This window comes from Mustela lutreola, chromosome 8 (assembly GCF_030435805.1).
Source record: "Mustela lutreola isolate mMusLut2 chromosome 8, mMusLut2.pri, whole genome shotgun sequence".
Classification (NCBI taxonomy): domain Eukaryota; kingdom Metazoa; phylum Chordata; class Mammalia; order Carnivora; family Mustelidae; genus Mustela; species Mustela lutreola.
In genome coordinates this window covers 137,283,218-137,294,569 of record NC_081297.1, presented here as the reverse complement: position 1 = coordinate 137,294,569, position 11,352 = coordinate 137,283,218, and the positions used below count along the sequence as shown (strand labels likewise).

Genomic DNA, 11,352 nt, shown 5'->3' with positions numbered 1-11,352 from the left:
TTATGCTAAGCCTTTGTGCCCTGGCAGCTCCAGCTTGTCATTAGTTATGGCTTTTCCTGGACCCTGGGTTGGCCCCTGTCCGAGGGAGGGGAGGTTCATGTCAGACCTCAGTGTAGAGCATCCTCTCTGCCCATTCAAACTCCTTTCTGGCCCACTTCCTGCCCTGCACTCAGGCCTCTGTGCTACTGGGAGGTCATTGTGACTCGGGCCTCAGCAGATGGAGCTCGGAAATTCATAGATGTACCTTAACCCATGCGTGCACACATATCTGTAATTATTTTTATATATTTCCAGCTCTATCTAGAGCTAAAGAGGGTTCATATTGATGTCTCCGACTTTCCTCTAGTACCACATGATTCATTTCGGCCTTCCCAGATTGTTTATCTATAACTTCCCACTCTAACAGGGAAAATCCTGGCTCTTACCAGCCGCCATCCATTTACTTCAGTTCAGTCCCAGTCCAAGTGCAGAACCATGAATGTGGAGCCCCGTGGGAAAGAGCTTTACCCACTCCAGGGCGGTGCTCAGGTACAGCTCCCCTCCACTCTCTTCCAAGATTATTTGGGTACACACCTTAGCACCCACGCCCACCCTCTTCAGCAAGGAGGTCGACATCATGCATTTGCAATATAGGTCAACTCTTCTGGCACAGTCTACATACTGTCCTACATTCTAGCAGATGCATCAGATTTCAGCCAAGTGAGTCTTTTTCCCCAGCCTGTGATGGGCTCTGCCATAAAGAGTCATGGTTAAGAGCATGGAGTTTCTCAGATACAAATTGGTGGTTTCTGCCACTCAGTAGAAATGGTAATAATGGTAATATCTGTCTCATTAGTTTCTATGAGACTGAATGTGCCAGTGTTCATGGAACCCTTAGACCCATGTCTCAGAGAGAGAATGCGCCCATCGAATAGCAACTCTCGCTATTACTGTTTTCTTGGCAGGAGAGCAATCTGGCTTGTGTTCCTGCTGCTTCTGGCATTGCGATGCCTTCTTTTCTTGTCTCCACTGACTGATAAATAATTGAACTAAGACATTTGTAGGACTATTTCTTTTAGTCCACATTATATATAAGGATGGAGATCATTCCCATTTTACCAATGGAAAAAATAAGGACTCATAGATGGTGTCCATAGTTATACAGCCAGAAAATGCTGGAACCAAGATTCAACCTTACATCTGTCTGACTCAAGTCAGTTCTTCCCTTCTCTTGCCGCCATGCAGATCCCACTATATCAATGTTACCACCCTTCCAGGCACATTCAGTGGTTACTTTCTGGGGGTCATGTTGATTGACTCTGGTTTCTCCTTTGCTTTCTCCAAGATCTTCACTACTCGGATATGCTGCTAACCTTACTGTGCCTCTACTCCAGTCCACAATTCCAGGTAGTGAGCAGCCTTAGGATGGGTTACCAAGACAAACCTAATACCCAGGACACAGAGTGGCCCAGTGAGTGTTTGCTGAATTGAATTGAGTTGAGTTGGGCTGAACTGAAAGGACATAACTCTTATCAATGTCACTGCACCCCTTGACAATTCTAGCCCTTGCTGGCCATCAGCAATTCTCAGCATCTTTTGTCTTCAGATATACCTTCTTTTCTGTTTTAGAAGGATATATTTGTGTGGCAATTCCTCCTCCCACTTTACCCTTTAATCTCAAGCACATGCCTTCCCTTGGCCATGAAACAAAAAGCTTTACCTGCACCACTCTGCTTATACTCATTCAGTCTTAGCTGAGTCCAAATATACCACTGGAAATTATTTGTCTTGATTTTCCCCAGTATACACAGTCCCTTACCCAGGAGTTATTTACTGGGTACCTTCTACATACCAGGTCCCTCTGGACACTGGGGGGACAAGGGATGAGTCAGACACATTGCCTGCCCTTGGAGAAGACTGGACACTAAAGCGGTCATTCCAAGTGAGATTAGCGAGACTAAACATTGGTTTAGGGGCATCTACTCTTGTTGGGGGAATGGGCTGTTGGGAAGTCACATCTCATATGAAATGCGAAGGATGGGCAGGCAAAGATGGAGACGAAGACTGGATTGGGCAAAGGGAAGTCTTGACCTAGGAAAAAGCCCTGGCATTGGAGCACCGCAAAGGAGGTTGGTGTTGCTGGAGCAGAAAAGACATAGGAACAGAAGGGGTGTTGAGGCCAGAAGGCCTTCCTTCCTTTCACCATGAAAAAGTGTCCTCTTCTCTCCATGGATCATTTTTCCTACATTTTGGAGTCCTCAAGAAATTCCAGAATCACTAATGGCTCTATTGCCCTAGGTTTCCTTTTCAAAAATAAGAGGCCAAGATTTGAAAGATTTCATCTGATGGCACAGACATTTTTAAATTTAATCTTTAGAAGCACGTGCACCTGAATGTTTATAGCAGCAATGTCCATAGTAGCCAAATTATGGAAGGAGCCGGGATGTCCATTGACAGATGAATGCATAAGGAAGATGTGGTATATATACACAATGGAATACTACTCAGCCATCAGAAAGGATGAATACCTACCATTTACATCGACATGGATGGGACTGGAGGGTATTATGCTGAGCAAAATAAGTCAATCAGAGAAAGACAATTATCATATGGTTTCACTCATATGTGGAATGTAAGAAACAACACAGAGGACCACAGGGAAAGGGAGGGAAAATAGAATGGAAAGAAATCAGAGAGGGGAAACAAACCATGAGAGACTCCTAACTCTAGGAAACAAACTGAGGGCTGCTGGAAGGGAGGTGGATGGGGGGATGGGTAACTGCTTGACAAGCATTAAGGAGGGCACATGATGTGATGAGAACTGGGTATTATATGCAACTGATGAATCATTGAATTCTACATCTGAAACTAATGATATACTATATGTTGGCTAATTGAATTTAAATGAAAAAGTAATAATCTTTGGACTTCAAAGGTGGCCTAGAAAAAGATACATAAGATCCAACAAGTCAATATGACAATCAGCCTAAAGGAAAATAAAAACAGGCAAATAAAGCTGGGGGCAAGATGTGTTCCTACCAACACATGCCAGAATGTGAGCCAGCTATTTGAATTGGAGCCTCCTAACAGCCAAAGCAAAGAAGAAAAGCAGAGCAGTGACAGAGGTCCTAATGCCCTTGGTGTTAATTTTTCTGATACAGGAGAACCTCCATCTCTGGAAACTGGAAGGCCAACACAGGCTCTGCCATGCTGGAGCAGGTGGCCATGACAGAGAGGTAAGAGACAGAGGAGGTGTAATAGGGCACAGCAGCAGCCCCAGCAGGAGGTGGGGGAGGGATACAAGAGACCCATAAGGAATGCCACCTCACTCTTTGGCCAGGGCCTCACTACCCACAGAGCACTTTCCTAGACACGGCAGCCATTTATTGCACCACCCCCTACAGTGTAGATGGTATTATAATCCCACCTTACAGGTGGCAGAAGCAAATTCAGAGAGGGAAAGTGACTTGCCTGGGGTCACAGAACTGAGCAATGACAGAGCTGAGAGTAGATCCTTGATGTCTTAACTCCAGGTCCTGGGGTCTTTTCCAGCCCTGCACAGCTACTGCAGAGAGAGCAGGGAGTTCTCCCCAGTCCCCTCTGTGTTCTGACAGGTACACAAAAACCAACCTTATTAGGGCACCAGGGCCCTGGAATGTCCATTCCTCTCACCAGGGCCCTGGAATGTCCATTCCTCTCTCAGATTTCTTTTTTCAGCTCAGTGTCAGGAGGAAGAGGTTATTTCCACTGAATCATGAATATAATATGTGCACTTTGTCTGAAGGTCCCTTAGGTCTTTCTGTCTTTAAGCACTGCTGAGAACTCTCCTCACCTGAAGGAGGGCCAGTCACCTGCTTCCGGAGCTAGCAGCGCACACACGTTCTTTCCTGCGGGCCCCATGACCTCTGTGTGCAGGCATGCAATGAGAATGAATAGAGTGTGGGCTTTGGGGGCAGAAAGATCTGTTGAGTGAGCATTCGTTGAGTGCCTACTGCATGCCATGTTGTGCCATGTACCAAAGGGGTCAAGATGAAAAGATCCAGCCCTTCCCTTCAGAGATTCTGTGTCCACTGCAGGTGTCAGAACACAAATCTCATTGGTCAGAGACAAGAGGGGGGTTGGTTGGCTTGTAGCAATGAAAATGCCAGAGGTAACGGCTCTAGGTAAGAGCTTAGGGCTCATCCGCACACTCCTGAGTTCAGCTTTCTTCTGTGTCGGCTTCATTCCTGCCACTGTGTTCATCTGGTAGCTCACAGTGGCTCAGGTTTCCATCCTGACGCTGTCAAGCCCGGCAGGACAAAACTCTTTCCCAGCCACCTCAACCAAAGCCTGGAAGTGAGCCTTCTTTATGGATTGGCCTGCCCTGGGTCACATGACCATCCCTGAGCCAATCACTATGGCCCGGAAGTGGCACCTGAACAGCTGCCTGGTCCCACATCACGTCTCCACCCCTGGAGACTGCTGTGGGACCAGTCACTGGGCCGGCCATGACTGGGAGGGGCGGGGCGGGGGGAGGTGCTTTGACGCCACGTGACATCAATATTGTGCAGACTAAAACTACAGAGGTCTACTCCGGGCTCCTCAGCCAACATAGCAGATGGAGTGTGGTATGTGGGGGTGAGAGTGGGCTGTGGGTGCTTGCAGAGGGCACGCAGGAAAGGGATACCCAACGCAGACTAGGGAGGGATGAGGTCAAGGAAGTCTTCCTGAAGGAAGCCGTGCCGCAGTCGCCTTGTAAAGAATGAGTAGGAGCTGGGAGGCTTTCCTTCATTTCCTTGTCCATCATTTGTAGAGCATGAGCTGGGAGCCAGGTGTTGAGGGAAGCACCAGGGAAACGGTGGCAAACAAGACAGACAAGTTGTCTCCCTTCCTGGAACTCATGGCTCACGGGCTCAAAGAAGCTGAAGGCGAGTGAAAGCGAGTGGTCCTGTCCCTTCCAGGCCGGGTTACCTGGAGCAAGTTAACTAATCTCTGTGAACTGCTGCAGCTGTTAATTGGAGGTGATCAGCCAGAGTGCCTGATCGGGAGAGGAAGGTTCAGGAGCTCACCCAGTAGCAGTCATCGCAGGGAGGGGCTGCCTTTCCTTCCCATCAGCCCCCAGGGGCAGCTGAGGCCCTCACTCTGGGGGCCCACGAATGCCCTCTGGCCTCGGAGAGGGGTGTGCTCATGGCCCAAATCATCTGGTTGGAGGCAGTCACTTCCTTCTCCCACTGAGCATCCACAGGACATCATGGTCCTTTTCCCCATGGCCTTTCCAGAACGTGAGCCCAGCCTTCTGAGATGCCTGATGAGATGCTCACAAATGGCCCCAACAGACCACCATATCCCCAGCTCTGCCCAGTTCCCGGCCATGTGGGCCTGCAAGAGCCTACATCAAGCCCGGGTCCACTTGGGCCTAGGACTCACTTTCCCTTCTGTAGATCATGGGCAGTACTCCCAAAGGCTGGGTCAGAGCTCCCCAATCCCACCTCCATGGGGGAAATCTCTGGTGGCCCATCAACAGGCTCTGGCTCCTCTCTCCACCTGGCCTGTTTGCCAAGTAGCCTGACTCCTCAGCAAAACCAGCAATGTGGCTTGGTCGGTGCTGGTCCCACCCAGCTGGAGGGGAGCGTGGACCCATGGTCTCCAGTCTCTTCCACACTGCCCCACCCATAAAGCCCCTTCCTTGGCCCAGGGAAGGGGGGGTCTGTGCCCCATGGGGTGCAACTGGTAGGTATTCTGGGAATTCATCGTTGGAAAACAGCCTCTTAGAAACCAGTTTTCTCTGGGTCTTGGTCCAGACTTCCATCTTTCATGGAGAAGAAACCTGATTTAGGAAGGTGTCTCAGGGCACCAGTCTCCTTAAACTGAAGGTGCCTCACCTGTCAGCCACTACAGCCAAATATGGGGACCCTGGTCAGAGAGCCCCGGGGCTCTTAGAGTTCTGAGGACCAAAGGTCATCCTCAATGGTGGCTGCCAAAGGAATCCAATGAGAAGCTTTAAAAGCATGGAGAGAGTGTTCTAACATAGGGCAGGGCCCCCAGAGCTAAATGTTTACTCTGCGTGTGTTTGCTTAACTCTCCTGGTGATGCTGATGCACAATGAGAATAATACCTAGGCCTTCCCATTTCTCAGATAAGGAAACTGAGGCTTCAAGAAGAAGACGCTTACCCAAAATTATTGAGGAAATGACTAGCAAGCCTTCAGGTCACTGGTCTGCCCTGCTGAGAGAGAACAGGCTGCATTGTGTCCCGACTGGGAGGAAGGGTGTCTTGCTTGGATTGTGGAATCAGACAGAATCTAGGTTTGGAAGCCAGCATGTGACTGACTAAGCTCTCTGAGCCTCATTGTCCCCTCAGAAAGATGGGTTCAACCTTCCTGACAGAGTTGTGGTGGGGGTTAGAGAATGGTCAGCCCGCACAGACAGCCTGCCTGGTACCTATCAGGAGGTGAAAAGGTGTGAGTTTTCATCCTTCCTTTTCTTTCTGTAATCTCATATGCTCCTTGCTACAGCTGAATGAAAGAACTGAGCAAAGAGCCTGGAGATCTGTGTAATCCTGGCTCTATGACCATCCTGCTGTGTGACCTGGCCAAGCTGCTCTGCCTCTCTGCCTCTCCGGCCCTCAATCGGACTTGGCCATAAGGATGAGAGAGTTGGTTCTAAGAACCCTCCGGCCATGATCTCTCCTCATTCCAGGCTGTATGGCTCAGAGACACAAATAGATCTCAGAGCAGGCGTGCCCCATGTGACCCTGGAGAGTGAGGAGAAAAGCAAGAATATTGACACAAAGTCCCCTGTGACTTCCAAATCCAGCCACCACAAGGGAAGCCAAGTGTAGGCCCGGGAAGACTTCTCCAGATACAACCGTCCCCTTGTTGCAGGGTCAGAGTCCAGCATTGAGATCTTTCCCTGCAAAACAAACTGACCTTGCAGCCCTCGAGTGGCTGGAAAGGGAACAAAAGCACTGGGTCCAGAGGGCCAGGCCCCGGCCGGGAGAGCAGCCTGCCAGGCTCCCCTGCCTGCCCGCCCCAGGCTCAGGGCAGAATGCACCCTTTGTCCCCTGCCGGCTCTCATGGAGCACGGTCGCTGGGGCTCGGAGGGCGGCCTGGGAGGGATTTCTGAGCCCTTCAAGCAGCTTTCCCAAGGGAAAAAGATCAAGGGAGTGGCCGGGTGTCCAAGATGTCTCCGGGTGGGGACAAGCTCCCCACTACTACCGAGCCAGCCGGGTCCGGAGGGGACAGGGGCTGGGTCTTGAGACCTCTGCCACCTCTCATTCCTTCTCCCCCTCATCTTTCCTCTTTCTCTCTTGCTTCCTGGCTCCCTTTCTAGTCCCTCTCCTTTCTCTCTCTCTCTCTCTATCATCTGCGTCTCTGCTTTGTTTGTACGCCCTTCTGTCCCTCCCGCTGCCTCTCCCTTTCCCTTCTGTCTGTCTTGCTGCATCTCTGTCTCTTGTTATTTTACCTGTCCGTCTCTGAACGCATGCGCCCGTCTCTCCCTGTCCTGTGGCCTGTTTATCCATGCGTCCGTGTCTCTCTCTCTGTCTCTACCTGTCTCTCTCCCTCTGCTCCCCCTTCCTGCTCCCTCCCCCGATGTTCACTGTCTGTCTATCCGTCCTGCAGGTACAGGCTGTGGGTGGACAGCTGCTCAGAAATGTTTGGCGGCCTGGACATCTGCGCCGTCAAGGCCGTCCACAGCAAGGATGGCAGAGATTACATCATTGAGGTGAGGACAGGCATGCCGGAGGGACGAATCCACGTGCCGTCTCCAGCGTGGTCGGCTCTGTCCTTAGCCCTGGGGGTCTGGGCACATGCGGCCGACTCGCAGAGGCTTCTCACCCACCGGCCTCACACATCTCCCCATCCCCACTCTCTGCCGCATCTCAAGCCTCTGAGCTCCAGACACGACGTTTGATGACCCCTGGGCCTAAGGGGAGGGGGAGCGCAACAGGCCACGAGGCAGCAAGACTGTGGGCCATTGGGCCTCTGAAATCTCCCGCGTCCAAGTTTGTAAACAGGGCACGTTTCCCTACCCACGCAGAAATTCCGTCCTCTGTACCTTCGGCACACTGGTGCTTAGGGGCTCCCCAGGGCTAGGCATGGGTGTGGCTCTGGGGACAGAGCTGTGACCCAGACAGGCATGGGGTGTGCGGGCTGGTGAGGAAGGAGGATGACAAACAAGTCATGGAGGGCACTGAGCACAGGGGACAGAGCACTGCCGGGGTGTGAATGGAAGGAATGATGAAGGGAAAGAGAGAATCTCTCCACACCGCTCCTGCAGCCCATGCCACGCCCAGGCCCACTGCCGCCCACCGTCCTCCAGGAGGGTCACCTACCCGTGTGCCTCTAAGCCCACACTCTCCTTCCCCTGCTGACTTCCTGTCTGTGCTTCCCCCAGACCATCTCACAGTCCCCCTGTCTCCTCTAGGACTCCCCATGTCCTTTCCGGGTCCTACAGTCTCCCCTCCCCCCACAGCTCCCCTCTGTGCTTTTCCTAATCCCACCATCCTCCTCTCTCCTCCAGGACTGCCCCCCCATCCTTCCCTGTCCCACCGTCCCCCTCTGCACCCCAACCTCTCTCCCCTGCTCTACCCCCCCAGCACACACACACACACACACACTCACACACACACACTGCTTTTCCCTGAAAATGCCCCTCTGGCCTCAGAGTTCTCCCCTCTCTCCCCAGCTGCACATCTCCAAGGCCACACCCCCATGACCCCTTGCAGGGGTCCCCTTCCATGGCCTTCTCAAACCGCAGGGGATGGGTGGTGCTGACACAAGGCCAGGACACGTGAGGGAGAGCCCTGCGGCCTCCCCCCGGCCCCGCCCCGGCTTGTGGGTGGCTAATGGCAAGCACATGGCTGGGCGACCACAGGAGCCAGCCCGTCCTGCAGGCCCGCGTGCCTGCACGGCTCCCTGGGACCCACAACACGGCAGAGCCAGGTGATTCCATGGGCAGGAGCCCTGATGCTTTCTGCCAGCCACACCAGGAAGGGATCGGCACCCTCCCCGGGCAAGGGCCACCCTTGGATGGACACAGTACCCCTGCCCTCCCCAGAGAGGCCAGAAAACTCCCAGGATGAGCTGTCCTGTATTTGCAGGTTCTGTCCTGCTCTGGAAAACAGCTCTCCTCTCGAGTCTGGGAACCACTTTGCCTCTGGCAGCCACCATAGCTGAAACCACCACCCCCCTCAGGAACCCCTTCTCGGAGGTGGTATCGGAGGGGCCAGGAGCACTACTTGCACACATGCTTGCTTCTGAGCCAAAGCCAGGCTGCCTCCTGGAAGCACGAGTTCCCGCCCTCCTGAGCAAGCCCTGGGGGTTTTGGACCGGGTTGGACCAAGGGCGCTCTGCCTAAGGCGTTCCATCTCCTGAGACCCCTCGCGGCCCTCCTGCGTCAGCATCTCCTCACAGGGACCAGCAGACTCGAGCTCAGCTGTGGCACACACGGAGTTATCCGTCCTTCGCTACTGAGCCCCTGCACAGGGCACCAGGCCCCCAGCCGGGTGATGGGAATCCAGCAGTGGCCATGGCGGCAGGGACGCCTCCATCTAGAGCTTCCATCCAGAGAGGGGACAACAGTCATGGAGGAAGGGCTCCTTGACTCCCCTTCCCCTCCCGCCCATGAGTTTAGCATTCTCTCTGCCCTGAGAGCTCCTGCCTATTTGAGTTTTCTCAACATTTGTTCTGAGGAAACAAAAGACTGTACTCGTGGGCCCAGACGCCCTGCCTCCAGACATTCAGAGGGTCAGGGATGAAAGACCTCTTACATTTTTTTTTTTAAGCAAAATTAGTGGGTTTGGACTTTAAAAAACAAGTAAACAACTTCTCAAAATGTTCCAGGGGGAAAAAAAGATGACTTTTCAAATTGTTTTTTCTCTCAGAAACATTGCAGAGTTGTTCCCCTTGCTTTTGGGTTTACAGTGGGGTTAAGATGTAAAGAGATGGGGAGCTCGCTACCAGGAAGATAAAAGGTATTTTTTCCCAGTCAGGTAAAAAAGACAGAAGAGATCCAAAAATATTGTTTTCTTCAGCCACCTCTGTGGTGAGAACATAAAAATTGTATGACATGTTTTGTGAAAATCCTCACAGTAGAATTCTCAGGGGAAACACCCTTGACCTTGTCCTCCATGGCCTGTCCAGGGAACGATGTTGCTCACTGGAAAAATGTTTCCTTGGGGAGACCAGAGTATCCACTTCCTTTGGCTTTGTCCACCATGGGGATTCAAAAATGCTCTGACCTCAGGTTTGTTGTGGTGGCTGTTTTCTACTGCAGGAAGTGTAGGAAACAGAAACCAGAACAGAAAAAGATGGGTAGGGTCAGGGGGAGGAAGGACAGGCCTGTGTCCATCCAGACAGATTCCACAGTTATAACTCAGTTCACCCCACATAGACCAAGAGGCTCTCCGTGTGCTGGGCACTGAGAGGACTCAGGACTCAGGCCCAACCCTCAAGGAGCTCAACTGAGGACAGTTCGAGGACTGTGCTAGAATCCACATTCACATCCTTGAACTGGCTTCTCAGCCTCCTGACCACATGGCTGCTTTAGACACACAGGCCCCTAAATGCCCCCCAAACCCCCCAGTTTACTTGAGGAAACATGGGCCCCCAGGGGAAATGACCTGCTCAAGATCACACAGCAAGTCTAGAGCAGAATACTGGCTTGGATTCCAGGTTCCCGTTCCTGGTTTTCACCACAGAGGGCTGTTTCAGTGCTCAGGGAGAAACAGAAGGACCCTGGCTTGCTAGTCATGTGTCCTGGAACTTACTACTTGTTTGATGCTCAGTTTCCTCATCATGATGATGAAGATGGTAACAGTACCTGCCTCCAGGAGCTATTCTGAGATTGGTCCGAGATCATCCACACTCAGTCTTCGAACAGTGCCTGGCACGTAATGAGTGCTCAATAAAACACAGCACGCACTGGTATCCTGATCACCATGAGCAGGACTTAGCGCAGGGACCTTCCATCTCTCCGGTCGTAGGAACTATTGAGGACCTGTCTGTTAGTCCTGACCCAGGGCCCATCCCTGCCCTCAGGGACTCAGAGTCCTGTTGGAGAGACACAGGTAAGCAGGAGATGTCAGCACCATGTGTTAGCTCTCCAAAGAGGAGTATAGGTGAGCAGCTGGTTAGAAGTCGCCCAGATAGAGAAGAAGGGCTTAGCTTCATGTTCCGGGAAGGATGAAAAGGAATTCAATGAAGAGCGACCAGAGAGAATGGGCATAGATAAAGACCTGGTGGGAAGAGAGAACCTGGTGAGTCCAGAGCTTGGGAAAAGGGGAAACAAGGCTGTGCATTTGATGGCCGTGGGGTGGGGGAACAGGCCCGGATTCCCACAGTGGAGGAGGGAAGAGAATGCCTGCCTGGGCCTCACTGCCCTTCCAGACCGT

The 11,352-nt window shown here is 52.2% G+C and overlaps 1 protein-coding gene across 1 annotated transcript in view; it reads left to right on the top strand.

The window, feature by feature from the left end:
- SYN3 (synapsin III) overlaps positions 1 to 11,352 on the top strand; it is a 455,052-nt gene that overhangs the window by 427,179 nt on the left and 16,521 nt on the right. The window contains exons 9-10 of the mRNA XM_059186781.1: positions 3,141 to 3,215; positions 7,580 to 7,682. Of these exons, the coding sequence (XP_059042764.1) occupies positions 3,141 to 3,215; positions 7,580 to 7,682 (178 nt within the window). The remainder of the gene's footprint in view (positions 1 to 3,140; positions 3,216 to 7,579; positions 7,683 to 11,352) is intronic.